The sequence below is a fragment of the Taeniopygia guttata genome, chromosome Z (assembly GCF_048771995.1).
Source record: "Taeniopygia guttata chromosome Z, bTaeGut7.mat, whole genome shotgun sequence".
Taxonomy (NCBI): Eukaryota; Metazoa; Chordata; class Aves; order Passeriformes; family Estrildidae; genus Taeniopygia; species Taeniopygia guttata.
Genome location: NC_133063.1, coordinates 31,984,867 through 32,002,632, shown reverse-complemented (window position 1 = coordinate 32,002,632; position 17,766 = coordinate 31,984,867). Strand labels below are relative to the sequence as shown.

Here is a 17,766-nt window from a genome sequence, read left to right as displayed (position 1 = left end):
TCATTTGTATTAAATTTAGTGTTAATATTTATATCTGCTGCTAGTACTGTAGAGTAATGTGGTACGTTGCAGTAATGCAGAATGAGCAGTAAAATGCAGTATTTTGTTGTCAGAAGTTAACATTTTATATATGGGCTCAGTGACACCTAATTTAATTCCACTCAGAAGTTAACTTAATATTTTTATTTCAGAAAACAAACCTTTCCTTAAATGCTTTACCAGGTCAAAAATGTCTTCTGGTACACTTGATATAAGACTGTTGAATGGAACAAAATATAGCCTGCTTAGTGTTAGAGAATGTAATCTCCTATGTGTGGGATATATCAATATATATATTGCCATCACCAGCAAGGACGGTGTCTTTTTTGTTTGAAGCTTCTGGACTGAGAAATGGGGCACCTAAATTTGTGGTATTGTTAGAAATGCTGTTCCCTTACAGAAAAATTATTTTATTTGCATATGATCCTGCCTTTCTTATTAAAGTTTATTGTGGAATTTTTTTTTTTTTTTGTAATTTACATTCTTTTTAAGACTTCCACTTCCTCATTTTGAAATTGTGCCTTTCTTTAAATTTGGTATTTTAATGCACTATGTCTCTCAATAGAAATGGGATTATTTTCCTCAAGTGTGTGATTAAATAGGAACAAATAAAAGCTCCATGAACCTGTTATTAATCTAAAATAGATCTCATGAAATGGAATGTTGGTTTCTTCAGGGAAATTTCTTGGGTCTCTGAGGAGTTACATACTTCATGAAAGTCAGTCTATCCAGGAAAGCAATGCCCAGTTGTGACGTGTTGGGAGCAAACTCACTCAGGTTTCAGCTGTGCTGTGCACACTGACATACAGAATATTTTGTCGTACTTTAAAATCAACTGTCTTCATTTTGCTTCCTTTCCTAAAAGACCCTCCTTGTCAGGAAGGTGTGACCACTTCTTTGTGGACTGTCTTTGAATAACAGTTTCTGTTCATGAAGTTGCTTTGCTCTGGAATGGAATGACACAGGCTCTTACTAATATAACTAGGCCTGCAGCAGTTTCAAGTTTTAAATGTACAGACACAACAGTGCTTCTACTGGTTTAACTTGTTTTGATCAGGGTGAGGAAGGAGAAGCAAAGGGGAGCAATACTAGCAAGAACCCAGTTTTGTCAGGTTAAACAGTATGTATGCTTGTGCTGCTCCTACTGGTGAAATGGTGTTTTTTGGTTTGGTTTATCATGGTTTTGTTCTGATAAAAGCTCTCAAAGCTTTTGTTTCCATTTTGTAAGAAAAAAAAATTGCTTTTGTTCAGATTTTATCAACAGCTCAGGGGTTTTTTTTTTTGTTTGTTTTTTTGGTTTTTTTTGGAAGCTGTAGGCTGTGAAAAGGTTGATATTTTTGCATATATTAGTTTAAGAGATCATTTACATATCTCCTAAATTGCATGTGTGTTAGTCTTGCAAAACAGTCTGTAAACTGTTAGAACTAAATGGTATATGATCTGAAATGGTGAGGGATTTTAATTGTCTAAAACACTGGCTATTTTGAGGCTCACAATTTCTGAGTAAAAATTAAAGGTTTAATCAACAAAATTAGGTGGAGGAGCTAATGAATTATTGCAATATATAGCTCTGGAATATACTGTGGCTTGGTGAAGGTAATGAGAGCAATGTCTGTCTTTGAAAACTGCTCTCCATCACTCCTTTCTTGAAAAGAAGTTACACTTGATCTTCTGAAGTAGAACAAGTGTTCTGACAAAGGCTGTGTAAATAAACTGAGGTAGGTGATTGAATGCTTGAATCGCAGCAGTAGATTAAAGATTTCCTTTATCATATTTTGCATCTGTGATTTGCCATGCATCAGCACTCACTTTTGATTGAAGGAGTGCACATTGTGATTAGGAGAGGTGATTTTGGGGCTGGATGGTGGCCTGGTGACTGCTGTCCAGTTCTTTACTGACTTTGCTGCAGCAGCATTTCTGTTAGCTGAGGAACAGTCTGATAGAATTCACTTCTCCGTATGTGCTTTTGAAGTACTGAGCCTGAACTGACACATTTGCAGGCTTAAAATACAATAGTCTTCCAAGTCAGGTCAGCCACCTCAGTTTCTGTTTTTTTAAAGTAAACAAATTAGGGAGGAGATAAAAACTGATGATATGTGTAGAGCCTCTGCCTCTTAGGGTTGTTCCTTGGGAAAAGTAGGTTATCAGAAAAACTCTGCTGTGTTAAAAACATTGTTTATTGGAAATAAGTAAACGAGGAAGTTGAATTTGTAACAATGTGATAGACAAAGTTTTGGAGTTATATGGGTTTTGACGGAAAGATTTTCTTCCTTTCATGTGTCTATTTTGGGAAAATAAATGAAGCAGTTAAGTTAGTTCTAAGGACACCCATTGTTACTCTTTTTTTCAGGTGGTATCATGGAAAACTTGACAGAACAATTGCAGAAGAACGTCTTCGACAAGCGGGAAAACCTGGAAGTTACCTTATTCGAGAGAGTGATCGGAGACCAGGTTCATTTGTGCTTTCATTCCTTAGTAAAACAAATGTCAATCATTTTAGGTGAGAATTAAGTATTTTATTTTGAATACTGTGATTTATCTACTTTTTGTTTCAGAACACAATAAATTGAACAATAATTGTATTACAATGCAGTATTTTTGACTCTTAATGCTTTCATTGTGCCGCTTTTTACTTGCGTTTGATTGTTTTAAATTGTGCTACTTTAAAATTACTTTGTAGGTTGAAGAACCGAAGTGTGAGGAAACCAAAAATATCTGGATAGAGAAGCTTGCCTAAAGTGGTTTGAATAAACTTAAAGTACCATGCAGGTTTCATTCATTCAGCGAAGGAGATTGTTATGTGTCTGTTCCATAGTAATCATTGTAGTTAGCACAGTTAAAGTGTTAGTTCATCTGGTTGCTTCTTTAATTCTGAGGGAGAAAAACTCCACCCAAAACAAACCCCCCCCCCCCCCCAAATCAAACAAAAAAAGCCACCAAAATATCCCAAAGCAAAAAACACCAAGAGATTATATGTTTAGTAGTTGAAAGAGTTGCTGGAAACAGCTTTCAGCATATGTCCTGAGCATTGTTTTCTGATTCCCGTTGCAGTGCTATATGCTTATGAGCTTGGATTTAATATCTGAAGATTCATCTTTGTATGCATTTTACATTACTTCATGGGAGAAACAGCTTAATTCAAATTATGTATTAAAAAATCTATTCTTTAAGAAAATACACAAATGTTAAAATTAAAAAATAAACGATTTTGTAAGAAGTCTTTGTTTTGTTAAACTGCTGATATGGTTGTGTGAGCTTTTTCCTATTAGATATTAAATTTTTAAATCGAGTTTCAGGAGATAACTTTGATTGTTCCTAAGTAATTTCTTAAGTTTTAATATGGATGCTAAACTAACTGTAACAAAATGACTAATTTTCCATGTTATTTGTTTTCTGCATTGTATAGTCTTGAAGTGTAGTAATTTTTTGTTAAAGTACTTTGCTATTTTGTTCAGCTTATGGCTATTATAAAAGGTGTATGTTGTGCATGATACAAGTAATAATGCTGTTGTATAGTAGTGCATTATTTCCATTTTCCAGGATGTTCATGCTTACATTTTTTAAAAATTTCATTTAGTTCTGACAAATGTACTATCTTTTTCTGTGAATCAGCACTTTTTTTAGATAAAAAACTGGTGGCTCATAAAATACATAAACGAATATTTTTGATAAAATATTCATTAGGTTTATTTATATGTTTACAGAGAGTCTGTAATACTGCATTTTGCTGAATATAGGCACTGTTTTAAGAATTAAACATGATCCTAATCTCCTTTTCTTCAAAAAAAATTGGTAGCAAAAATTTTTCTAATGTCAAGCTTCTGTTTTTTTTTATTAACAGGATTATTGCTGTGTGTGGAGACTATTACATTGGTGGGCGTCGCTTTGCTTCACTCTCAGACCTTATTGGGTATTACAGTCATGTGTCCTGCTTGCTGAAAGGGGAAAAGCTCTTATTTCCAGTAGCACCTCCAGAGGCAAGTAAAAAAAAATTCCTGTAGTCTAACTTACTAAGGTGTTTTTAACTTTAATCACTATTTACATTTTTTTTGGGAAAAAATTTCAGAAAGTTTCCTGTTGTTTTGTATATGCATACATGGAACTTTAAGGAGTATAAAAATGCATTTTTACTGATACAAAGTAGTGATGAAAAAAATCTGCTATTTAATAAAAATACATAATGAGGAAGATAGAGGTATTGCAGTTATTGCACAATGTAATAACATCATTTTAAGTAGACAATGAAAAACAAGACAATACTGAGTTCTTGTAATAAAGAACCATCATTGTTCTGTCACATTTTGGATATCTAACAATAGTTCCAAATATATGTCATGAAGATAACCAAGGTTTCTTTCACATGCAATTCGTTTTAATTTTGTTCAATTAAAACGAAAAAAAAAAACCCACTGCAAAATATCCCTTGAAACAAAACCCAAAACCTGAATAAAGATGTTTCTGAATGTTAAAATTCTGGACATTCCTTCTGCTCTAAGTTAAAAAAAATTTAAAGCAAGTGCTCTTAGTCAACAAATTACACATTTCTAGCTGACAGTGGTTTTGAGCTTTGGAAATAAAAAACTGGCAAGGCGGATATAGGTGGTGTTCTTTGCCTCAGAATAGCATAAGGCTGGGGAGAAAGATTCTACAGTATAGAATATACTGTATAGAATACAGTACAGAGTATAGAGAAAAAACTGGCTCTTTTTCTAAACTGTAGCCCGTGGAAGACAGAAGGAGAGTTCGAGCAATTCTACCTTACACCAAAGTGCCAGAAACTGATGAAATAAGGTATGTTTGAGTAATAGTAGTAGTTGTGAAATTGTAAAGAGTATTTATAAGTAGTAATAATTTAAGTAGGTATTCATATGCAATTTTTTTCCAGTTGCATCTTAAACTTGACATAGTTAGATTAACAGATGATATCTCGCTGTTCTTTGGTTGGAAATAAGAGTGAGACATTTTGTTCTTATTGTATTTGTTTGCATTTATTGAACGGAAGGTACATAAAGGTACATAGAATTAAAATTAGTAATGTTATAATTTTGAAATATGTTTTATGAAGCCCTAGATTTTCACCAAAAGGATACATTTATGTGTCAGAGAATTCTGTATGGAAATGCTTTATCTGAAAGATAGAGTGAAAGATATGTGAAAGAAATGAGCTAGGCCTTTTTCTGAATTGCCACAGAACTATTAGATGTGTAGCTGAGGAAAACAACGCATATCACTAGAAAGAGAAAGTGGGCCTTGACTACTTACTTAAGGATCAAAAAAGTGAGTCGGTCAGTAGAAGACCATTTCCTGGTTACTTGGGATTGATACTGCTTTATTGAGATAATTGTTTTCCAGATGAAAAAATAGGAGGATTTCAAAGTGGTTTGTGGTGATTTCTAATGTCTCGAATGAGACAGGTTTCATAAACAAGTGTAACACACGTGTTGAATTGGGAATTTTCTTAGGTTTAGGATTATTACCTTAGAATGTAGAGAGGTATGAGAGCTTTATATCCTCATTTGGATGGAAATTTATTCCAAGACTTATAGTCCAGTCTGATCCTTTAAAGGATTATATGTTTTTGTTTTTGTAGTTATCTATTTTACTAAGGTGATAGGACTTGGAAGGGGCTTTCTAATGGCACATTTCAACTAAGGCTTCCTACTATGTGTGAGAACAACAAAAAAAAGAATCCTTTATTTACCTTATTGCACCTATCAGCTTAAGAGGAAATAGCATTTTATTGTTTGCTATCTTAGCAAAAATTGTAGGCAATTAGACCTTTTCTACCTGTTTTAGGATAGAGCTGAAATGCAGAGTTGGTATTTGGGTTTTGAGGTCTGTATGGCTAAAATAGTTCTGTTCGTGGTATAGCTGAAAACCAGAGTTCTCAGTTTGTTCTAGATTGAATTAATATGCTCCTAAAGAAATTACGTATTTCAGACAATATTGACTTAAAATTTTAATATCATAATAAAATATTTCTTAAGTTGGAAATATTATTGAATTAATTTCAACAAGTTTTCCATGCAGTAACTGTACAGTGATGGAGAGTGCTCTTGTTTGTCACCTGTTAAAGCTGAATAGCAGTTGAATTTATTCTTTGTTTTCAATAGTGATTTGTTGCGTTTTGTTTTTACTGTTAGCCTACTTCAAATGAGAGCTGTGCCATAGACATTGGCTGTGAAATTTTGAATTGAAATGGTAGTTAATGAGTTTCACTCTTTATTGTTTTTCCTGTACCTTGATGCATCATGAAATATGATCAAAAATTATGTGCTTCAGTAAAAGATTTTCATGTGACCTGAGTTTGTGTTCTTAACATTTAAGGAGTAATTTACACTAGTCTTCCAGCAATGTAAACTCCCTTAGGCCAGGTTCTGGGTCCTGCATTTTGGCCACAATAAACCCTCTGCAGAGCTAGAAAGCTGGCCAATGGAAGTGGACCTGGGGGTGCTGGTCAGCAGCTGGCTGAAGATGAGCCAGCTGTGCCCAGGTGGCCAAGAGAGTCAATGACATCCTGACTTGGATCAGCAGTGGTATTGCCAGTAGGACTAAGGAAGTGATTCTTTCCCTGTGCTCAACACTGGTGAGGCCACACATAGAGTATTGTGTCCAGTTCTGGGCCATTCAATTCAGGAAAGACATTGAGGTCCTGGAGTGTGTCCAGAGAAGGACACTGGTAAGTGTCTGGAGTACAAGTCCTATTAGGAGTAGCTGCAAGGCCTCAGCCCGGAGAAAAGGAGTCTCAAGGAACATCTCATTGCTCTCTACAACTCCCTAAAAGAAGAATGTAGCCAGGTATGGTTCAGTCTCTTCTGCCAGAAAACAGGATGAGAGGACATTATCTTAAATTCCCCTTTAGTCTACAGCTTTAGGTTGAACAATGGGGGAAAATTTTTCACAGAAAGGGTGGTTAGATATTGAAATGCTGTCAATGGAGGTGGTGGAATCACTGTCTTGGAAGGTGTTTACGGAAAGACTGGATGTTGCACTTAGTGCTATTGTCTGGTTGACATGTGGTATTTGGTAGTAGGTTGAACTCAGTAATCTCAGAGGTAATTTCCAACCTAATTGATTCTGTGATTCTCTGATTTTGAATGTTAATGCTTCTTACGCTTGTAGCTAATTGCATGACATCTCTGGCAACTGCTTTGTATTCTCTTTGCATCACTTGTCTTCATATGTGAGAACATAATCAAAAGGTATTCCACAACTTACATTATACAAGGTAATTTTTCAATGAAAGGAATATAATTTTCTTATAGACTACTAAAGGTTATTTTACTTGTGTTGCATATTTGATCTCTCTGGATGAAAGAACAATATTATTGTATTTTAATATTCCTGTGTTATTTTTGTTTTATACATTAGCATACTTTGAAGTTGGCAGCACTGAAGTATATATTATATACTAAAAATAAATCAAAGTATGAAAACTTGTATATAGTAGCCACTTAACTGTGAGGAGCAATACACCTGTGCTTGGAACATCAGTTCCTGCATTTTTTACTAATAGGTTTTCCCAGATATTTTCTGGAAATTATACTCAAGAATTCCTTGTGTTCATTAAACTTTATATTATGAGTGTATCTCTGATTTAAATCTTGCTATAACCCTCTTCAGTTTCCTTAAAGGAGACATGTTTATTGTCCATAATGAATTGGAAGATGGCTGGATGTGGGTTACAAATCTACGGACAGATGAACAAGGTCTTATTGTGGAAGACTTGGTAGAAGAAGTGGTAAGTAATTTTTGTATTCAAATTTTTTTAATGAATGGGATTTTATTTATAAAATAATATTGAGCAAAGACTAGTGACATTTAATTGTTTTCTAATTATGTACTTTTCTGGACCTAGTAAATTCATCTAGTAGTTCCAAAAAACTAAAACAAACCTTTAAGCCTAGTTTGTTATCAAAAAATGTTTATTCATGTGTTGTCCAAAGATAAGTGCAAATGAATGGTATGGTAAATTTACTAGGTATTTCCCTAAAATCTACTCTCCTGGTGAAGAATTATTAAATTGCATTTCTTTCTTGCAATTGCCATGAAATGTTCATTAACTGAACAGAATGTAATTTTGCATTGTGGTGGATCTTTCTCTTTATTCTAGGATGAAATTTGGGTTAAAAATTTATTGGTGAGAAGAAAAAAAAATATTTTTTTATAGTATCTTCTTACACAGTACATATGTTTTGCTAATAGCAATGGTACTTGAGATACTTCTTACAGATGACCTGTGTCAGGATGTGAATAGCTAAACTGAAGTGGCAGTACTAGACTGTTGATCTGTAGACTGATAGGTCAGTGGTAATTTAATGTTAGGAAGGCTGAGAAGGTTGAAACTTTATAAAAAGTTTTTACCTCTAATGGATTTGGATCATTAATGAAGTAATCATCAGAAATAACATTTTTGCTGAATTTTCACCTAATGAATGAAAAGGAAAGCTTTTCATAGAGCTGCAGTAAGACCTTTAGGTAAAAAATGCTTCAGATATCTAAATGTAATTTTTTTTTCCACAGAAGGTCTTAACTTGTGACATTTTTTAAATTTAGTTGTACTGTTGTCACTCACGTAATATGTTAATTTTCTCCTAGGGAAGAGAAGAAGATCCCCATGAAGGCAAAATGTAAGGATTTTTCTTTTTTTGTTCCAAAGCATTCATAACTGTTTGTCAAGTTGCACTGTGAGATTTCTAAGTTCTTGAGAAAGTGACCAAAACTATTTATTTTTTAATCTCAAGACTTCTTTATATACTAGTTGCTACAGATGCAGGGATAATTAATAATGAAAAAGTCCTATATCTAGTTACAACTAGTAATAGGTGTGTCTGTTGCTAATGTGTATTGCAGTACTGAAACATTAGATGGTCACTTTCAGCCAGAATATGTACAACTGAGTATTTCTTGAACACAGTTGCCTTGGAGATAACAACTCTAAATACTATACCAAAGTACTATTAGAACAGTGTCTCTGTTTGCCTCATGGGCAAGAGCATAGATCTTCTGCAGTGTAGGAGTGCTCTGCAGAGGAATATGGAGGAGCTGGATCAGTAAGACCAATAGTATGAGATTTCACAAGGCCAAGTTATGGTTTCTGCCCGTGGTTCACAACAAGCCCTGCAGTGCTACAGGCTGGGGCAGTGGCTGGAAAGCTACTCAGCAGAAAGGACCAGAGGTGCTGGTCAACAGTGGCTGAATAATAGCCAGTGTGGGCCCAGGAGACCAAGAAAGCCAATTGCATCCTGGCTTTGGTCAGCAGTGGTGTGGCCACCAGGTCGAGGGCAGTAATTGTTTCCCTGTACTCAGGATTGTTGAGGCCACACCTTGATTTCTAGGTTAAATTTTGGGCTGTCATGGCAAGAAAGATACTGAGGTGCTGCAGTGAGTTCAGAGAAGAGAAACAGAGCTGGGGAAGGGTCTGGAGCACAAGTCTGATGAGGGAGCTGGTGGGGCTCAGCTTGAAGAAAAGGAGGCTCAGGGAGGATCTCATTGCTCTCTACAGATGCCAGAAAGGAGGTTGTAGCCAGAAGAGGTCTCTTCTCCCAGGTAACAAGTTATAGGACAAGAGGAAGCTTGCTCAAGTTGCACCAAGGGAGGATTAGATTGTGTATTAGGGAAGATGCCTTCACTGAAAGAGTTGTCAAGCCCTGGAACAGGCTTCCCAGGGCAGTGGTGGAATTGCCATCTCTGGAGGGATTTAGAAGGTGTGTACATGTGGCACATGGGGACATTGGTTTCATGATGGCCTTTGCAGTGCTGTGTTGAGGATTGGACGTGATGATCTTGAAGGTATTTTCCAGTGCAAAGGATTCTGTTCTTAAAATTCTGTGATTCTTATAGCACTTAAAGTTTGAAGAAAAAGTCACAGGACTCTTAAGTTTCCTTCTATTTGCTTAAATACTAAAAAAAAATTTAAAATTGAATACAACTTAGAATCAGCAGTGTGTTGATATGTCAGTATGTTAATAGATTATATTCACAAGTGAAGATGAGTGGCAGATAGTTGTGAAAAATGTCAAGTGCCTTGATAACTTATCTGATGTTCTCATTTGTGTATCATATTTGTGCTTGCCCTTTTTTTGCTGTTACCCACTTTCCAAGTGGCTGATGGCAGAAGGAGGCATTTCAGTGGTCTACTTGGTTTACTGTGTTCTGATAGTCAATTTGGCAATATGGATGTCTTCAAAGTGGAAATTTCATATTCGGAAAGCAGCTTGTAGGAGATGTGTGGAGGTTTGATTCTGTGTTTCAGTTGTTGCTTACCTTTCAGAGGAATTCATATTAGTATCTGAAGGTAGTATAGAAAGAAACACCGAAATTATTAAAGACCATTATCTTTAGCTTTCATCTAAATGCAGATTATTAAGTTGTAGCATGTCAAGCTTTTCTGAATAGTGGTAAGTATCATCCCAAAACAAGGTAGAGGGTGTGAACTTTTGTGAGGAACTACTCTGACACAAGACTTTGGGAAAGTACAAGGTATGAGAACAAAGCAGTTTATATTCATTAATCTAACAAAGCTAGGTTTTGTTTTCATAACTCTGGGAAGCTTGAGTTTGAGGTTTTCTGTGTATAACTTCTTGTTTGAGCTTCAGATTTCATTATTCTAGTACATTGCTAGTACATCAAATACTGCCTGTCAAATTATCTACTTTTTGGACAATTCATATTAATCTCCGAACTTGCTTGTATTTGAACATCAGCTCCAAATGTTTTATTGAAAGTAATTTATTTATGTACTTAATAGTGTTAGTCTTTCCGTGTTGTTGGGAGTAGAGAATCATTAAGAAACATAGACATTGTTTGTCTCATCAATATATATTGGGTCTTTTTAAATAAAGATTAAATTCACTGGTGCCAGAGCCTTGGATGTCATACAAACAAAAAAGAGATCTGGTAGTCTTGCTTTCTAATTTTTCTCTTCATCTTTATTAAGATGGTTCCATGGGAAGATCTCCAAACAAGAAGCTTACAATTTGCTGATGACAGGTATGTGTATTTCTGGTGTGAAATACAGTGATAGTGAAATGGCACTAAGTGATCCTGTTAATTTTAAACTGTAGGAAAACTTCCTTTTATGTCTAATCATAAATGAGTGTTTTAGATTCCCCAATCTCTCTGGGTGCTACCTCAGTTGAATATTACATTGGAAGAAAACTTTCATGGCTATCAGTACTGAGTATGTTCTCAAGTAAAATTAATCTAATAATTTTTGATTTAATTAATTTTTAAATTGTTCTATGTGGAATCAGTTATTTCATAAAGCAACATTCCTTTAAATGAAAATAGTACTTCTGACCCATATTTTTTGATAACCTACTTTAAATACTGGAACAGATTTGAAAACATTATCAAACTTCTTTTGCATGCTGTTTTAAAGAGATGCCAAAGATGTGGCTAGGTTACAGGCTACAGCTGAACCATTTTTCATTAATTTTGATGGTTTAGTACTAATTCTTCTAGTTTGAAATCACTGCTGGAATTTACCTTTATGGGGTTTCTATTTCTTCAAGTGTGCAGTTCTTTCTAGTTTTATGTAGAAATAGATTTCTAAGGGTGTATATGTATCACTAAGAAAAATAACACTGTTATGATGTCTTTTCAGTTGGTCAGGTGTGCAGTTTTCTTGTGAGGCCTTCAGATAATACACCTGGTGATTATTCACTTTATTTCCGGACCAGTGAAAATATTCAGCGTTTTAAAATATGTCCGACATCAAACAATCAGTTTATGATGGGAGGAAGGTACTATAATAGGTGAGTTCTTATAGCAAAAGGAACTGTGCATATTTTTTGCTTGCATAATTTGCTTTTGATAATTTACTACTATGATTTTAAGACTGTAGTTTCCTTTATACTAAATATTTTCCCTAATTGCCATAGTAGTTACTTTTAACTGAGCAGATTCCTATAGCTTAAATAGCCTAAGTATTACTTGTTTCTCTTGAAGTATTTGTGCTTATTCTGCCAACCAGTTGCTTCACTCTGTAAATTGTGGTTTGAATGGATAATGGTGGATCTATAAATTTTGTATCTGTAATTAAGAGATTACTCAGTTTGAAGCATCTTGGAGGCTTCTACATGCGTTCTTGTCTGTTTGAAAAGCAGAAAATAAAAATGCTGATTTTATCTGAGACAATAGAGTTTTCAAATAATAGAAACGGGTATTTACAAGAAATGGTAAAAACACTTTCGTTGTTGGAAAAAGATACTAAATTACATTGAAATATGTGCATGATTCTTGGAGCAGAAATACTGATCAGTTCGTTTAGAGTGAACAAACTTAAGATGCATTTCTTTTGCCATTGGTGCAAAAAAATTAGTTATTTGTACAAAACAGAGAAATGATGAGGTGTTTCCCCTTTTATGGGAGAAACTATCAGTGCACCTTCATCTTTGATAGTATTTTTTTAGAGTAGTTCTATCTGGAAGATTCTTCAGTAGTGAAAACTCACTTTTCCTCCTTAAACAGAAGTTATTGCCTGCCTTTAAAAAAACAGTGTTTTTCTCGTCCTGCTCACCTAGAACCAGGGCATTCTTACCCAAATAGAGAATTTCTGTCATTTCTGAGTGGATAGAGATTCAGCAGCTGGTGTGTCTGAGAAAATGTCAAGATCTCCTCACTAAGTTCAATAGACTTTTTCATATGACGTTACTCACATGATGCTGTGAGGCTAAATAATTGGATCCTGATGAACCTATGCCCATTTCACACCCAGGCTTCTTGAATACCTTCTTCATTAATCAGTCTGGCCTCCAGCCATCCAGACGGAAAACCAGGCTAGCTGCAGGGGCAGCCTTTCATGAAGGTAAATGCCGATTTCTAGTTGCGAGGAGGATGATAGACCAGGACCACCCCCACCCTTGGTGATGTCAAATTAATCATCAAGTTAGCAGAACTCTTACTAGTCTCAGATGGGTTTGTAGCATTAAATAGTACACTTTCAGGAAGATACTACATTCTTATTGCTTAAGATTATTTTATAATAGAGTGCTGGATTCACTTGGTGTGTAGATTACATTTGTCTGAAAGAGAGTCTATACAGCTGAACAGAAAACAAGATTTTAAAGTTAAGCAACAATAAATTATGACAAAGTGCTTTAAGAATTTCTTTTAGTATTTTGGTACGTAGTTCCCAGACATCTTCCTTAGTGTCAAAGAAAATGTTTATTTTTGTTGTATGTTTGGAAGAATTATTCTTATACTCTTAAGATGATATTCAATTCAAATCTCTTGAGTGTATGAGGTTGGTAAATTTGCTGGAAATTCAAACATATAATGAAGAAGGCAGCCTTTAGGTGCTCTATCAAGGCTTGGAATCCTAGTCTATATGTTACTCTAACTATAGAAGGAGTTTTTAAATACAACGGAGTTTATTCTTCAGCCTGTATTACAAAATTGCAGAAATTTTGCAGGCACCTGCTCCTTGCATTGAGGAACTCCTAATGGCATTTTTAATCAAGGAAGGAGATGGTGCATTGAAGGTCAAGGTATTCGTGATTTGATGAGAGAGAAAATTCATATAATGTTATTTGATTGATTAGAAAATGTTGGTAGTAGCTATTCAACTTGTGAAATATAATGACTGAGTTATTGTTTTTTGTAGTGTGACACAGTTGAAATTCTTACGTAGAAAACAGCATATACAGACAGCATCTCAGCAAAAATTGAAATGAATTACTTGATTTCACTAAAACTGAAAGAAACATTAATCTCATTTTACATATCTGAAAAATAAAAGTACTCGTAGGAAGGTAATTTTTGTCCAGATCATAGCTTCAGAATGAAACAGAAAAGCCAACCAAGATACCTAGACATACCTTTATTTAGAAGTTTTTGAGATTTTTTTACAGTATCAGCTATTGTTCCTGTGTTGCATACATGCCTTATTTGTATCTTTGCACACACAGCTGAGTATGCATGAACTGAGAAGTCACACTGAGTATATTTTTATCTATTTAATTACTTAGCTCTTTTTTCTAGATGGATATTTTGCATGTAAATGATTCATTTCTGTTGATGTCCCTGTTACTGCAGTTTAAATTTCAGTAGTGTGAAAATAAATTAGAGCAACTTAAATGCCTTGAATTTCAGCTTTTATGTGTCGCTAATTCTCTCCTGAGCCTTCCAAGTGTAATTCCAGTCTGAATCTGATGAGTAGAATGAATACTTCCCTGTAAAGGAGTGCTGCTGATAATGAATATCAGTATGATGTCCAATCATACTGACTGGACATAAGTGATGTCCAGTCATAATCTGTATAAGACCTGCTACAAACCCTTTCGGTTTTCTATTCCCGTGCTCCTAGAAGGAGATTGCACTTCACTCAGAGTATGCCCCATTCCACTTAGCTGATTACTCTAGGACTTGGAAAATCATTGCCAATGAAATAGCAATTTTTCAATGTGCTTGGAAAGCAGGTAATGCACATGTACTGAATGTGGAAAGTGCATGTCCTCATTTGACATTTTAAGAAAGTCATTAAAATTCTTTGCAGAGTTTAGGATTAATACATTCTGAATACAGTTTTGTGAACTTTCTTGACTTCAGTATATTAGTAAATCCTCATTCCTTTCCAAATAAGATTATAATGATTAACACTTGATTTTATTAAAACTTTGTGGGAACATTTTATGTGGTTTTATGGAAAAGCAGATTCTCAAACAGTGGAAAAATGAGTATGTTTAACCTTTCAATATTCTTTTTCTTATTTAACAGTATTGCTGACATCATTGAGCACTACAGAAAAGAACAGATTGTTGAAGGATATTACTTAAAAGATCCTGTTCCAATGCAGGTAGGATTTAATCTCTGAGCCTTTGATGTTGAAGTCACAGACTGAATCACTATGAAATCAATTTATTAATTAAATTACAGCAGAGATACCAGTGGTAGTTAAATCCAGTAGACAGTCATCAACATTTCCAATGTTTTCAACTCATCTGTTTCTTTTATACATACACTTAATGAAGTCTGGCTTGTAGTCAACAGAAAGTATGGTAAGTTCTGTCTATGCTGTGAGGTGTTTGACTTTCACCCTCTGCCCCTGGCTTTTTTGCTGGGCTTATGCTTTGGTTTAGTTGCATATTAAAGGGAACCAGTCTGCTCTTCTCTCTTCTGTGTCTGAGGTTTTTCTTCTGTCACAGGAAACCTATACACACTGAAAAACTTCAGGAGTGATTGCAGGGCTGGGATTGCAGCACTTGTTCTGAAGCACACTTGCCCCATAGCAGAAGTTGATTCTAAGAGATCACCAGTAATAAGTATACCACATCATTTAGCTTTTCACGAGCTTATAGCTTGTTATAAAATTTATGTGCCTATTCTTTTCTTTTTCTATTCCCAAGCTTTCCCATTTCAGTGGAAATCAGAAATTTGCTCTTCCTGTCCTCCCTAAAGAGAGTTGCAGTCAATTCATACCCCATTGTGGGATCTTTTTTATTAGTATGAAAGCATTTCCTCTCTTCACCAGTCTAAGCAACACAGAAGCTGATCCTGTCTCTTTGTAATGTTTTCATAGTTGCCTTGCTGCTACCAGTTTTGGTGTGAGCTCACCTTTCTTGAACATGTACCAGAACAACTTAGAATAGTACCATGTTATGCATAATTCTGTTTCCCTCTGGAAAGCACTTAACGAATATACATGTAATTTTCTGTTGTGGGTTGACCCTGGTGAGCTGCTAAGGACTTGCACCTTTGTTTGCTCATTCCCTATTCCTGTGGAATGAGGCAAAAGCAAAAAAAAAAACTCCTGGGTTGAGATAAATACTGTTTTATAAGCAGAGGAAGGGGCAATATAAAGGCAAACACTCAGCACCTCTCACAAGTAGACTAATGCCCAGCTGCTCTCGGAGACCTGCCTGTGCCCACACGCTTCTTGCTGCTGCTGATGTTATGTGGCAGGGGATGTCCCTCTGATCAATTGTCATTGTCTGTCTTGGCTATTTCTGCTCCCAGCATATTGTCCAGCAAGCCACCTCACTGAGGAAGGGGACATAGTGGGAAATAGAGAAAGTCTTGAGGCTGTGCAGGTACTAATCAACACGAGCCAGAAGGCTGGTATGTTACCAATACTGTTTCAGTCACAAAACCAAAACACAGCACCTTAGGGGCTGCCATGACAGAAGTTAAGACCATCCTGGTGAGACCAGTATGTTAGCATAGCCAACAGTATCACAGCCCAGTCCTCCAATGAGTGACTCAGCTGTTCATGTCTCATTTTCTGTAAGTATCGACAGATACTTATAGTGTAACTGCTATGTTGCATTAAGAGATGTATTCCTTGTTATTGCAGTCTTTCCTATACTGCTAATTGGGTTTTGTCCTTGGTGCTTCCCCATTGTTTCCTGCTGTTAACTTGTGCTCAGTAATGTGCTTGGGTCAGAAAGCAAATAGGAATTCTGAGACTGCTCCTTGGAAAACTTAATCAGTAACTTTCTTCATTATACCTCTTTAATAGTAGCAGCTATTCTTCATTTTAACTTTTCACATACACTAAACTTACAGTTTCTGTATTAATAAACTCTGCATTGACTCATTTTCTATGTGAGAGTACTTCAGATTCTTTTAACCTAGCCAAATGCTCTTGTGACTTTATTTGAAAATTTAGTGTTCAGTGGTGCATTTAATGTTCAACTTTACCTCCTTTCCATGTAGCACCATACTCTGTGGTTTTGAGGAGGAGAAAGAATTTCGAAGTTTTGCATCAGTTTAGAATCAATCTGATGGAATTCCTGTGTGTAATATGATATTTGTCTAAAAATATTTGTCACTAGAATGTCTTGTTTTGTGCACTACTCCTTGTGCACAAAGGAGTTACAGACATTATCTTGACAGATAATCAGGTTATTATTATCATATGTGACATTATATGTTATAATTTCATAATATATGGATATAGCTTCCATTGTAGGTCCTGTAATTCCTGTTAGTATTACCAAATTGTTTTTCATCTCACTATTGTTGTTTTGATCAAAATCATAATTCTTGCAGATATATGCACAGGAAGAAAAGTAGAATATTATGTAAGAACCAATTCATATGTCTCTTAATCTCAATTATGTCCTTACTACGTTATAGTCTTGCTTTTCTTCTTTTTTACAGCTAAAGAGCTTTTGTTCATCATCTTACTTAGTAAGGTCACACCTGGCTTGGGTTTTGGTCATATTTATTACTCGTGTTTCTAGATACTACCATTTTTGTGGGAATTTTTTTTTTTTTCTGTTTCTTATTTCTTCCTTTCTTCTGTTGTCCTGAATTTTTCTCACTTACAATATGTGAGTTCTAATGAGATTAATGAGAGACTGTGCCATTTTGACTCAGTTTTAATTATGATCTGCACCATTTTTGTTGCTTCAGAGTTTATCCGTGGTATCTCAGGCCTGTGAGCTTTCGTAAAAGACAGTTAGAAGCTAGATAAATTTTCAAAGACTGGCATGAATTTTAACACAGTGAAATCACGGTGAAAGGTCATGTTTTTTGTTTTTACATGAAAAAGATTTTGAAGAAGTTGGTCTGTATTGAAAACCCTTGTTTTCTTTCAGTTTGGGAAGTATGAAAGAGTTATAGTACATTTCTAGCATGTGTATTGTATGGAAAACGAATGCTTTAGTAAAATGCATGGGAGAGCAATAGTCATGAGTTGGTAGCATTCAGTAAGATGATCCTGATCGCACCTTCATAGGATACATTTTTTAATGGCAATTTCTGAACTTAAAGTATGTT

At 35.2% G+C, this 17,766-nt stretch overlaps 1 protein-coding gene across 1 annotated transcript in view; it reads left to right on the top strand.

Annotated features, from left to right (window-relative positions):
- RASA1 (RAS p21 protein activator 1) overlaps positions 1-17,766 on the top strand; it is a 53,787-nt gene that overhangs the window by 12,560 nt on the left and 23,461 nt on the right. The window contains exons 2-9 of the mRNA XM_002186612.7: positions 2,390-2,539; positions 3,881-4,016; positions 4,760-4,830; positions 7,663-7,780; positions 8,638-8,669; positions 10,979-11,031; positions 11,648-11,798; positions 14,761-14,839. Coding sequence (XP_002186648.4) covers positions 2,390-2,539; positions 3,881-4,016; positions 4,760-4,830; positions 7,663-7,780; positions 8,638-8,669; positions 10,979-11,031; positions 11,648-11,798; positions 14,761-14,839 — 790 coding nt within the window. The remainder of the gene's footprint in view (positions 1-2,389; positions 2,540-3,880; positions 4,017-4,759; positions 4,831-7,662; positions 7,781-8,637; positions 8,670-10,978; positions 11,032-11,647; positions 11,799-14,760; positions 14,840-17,766) is intronic.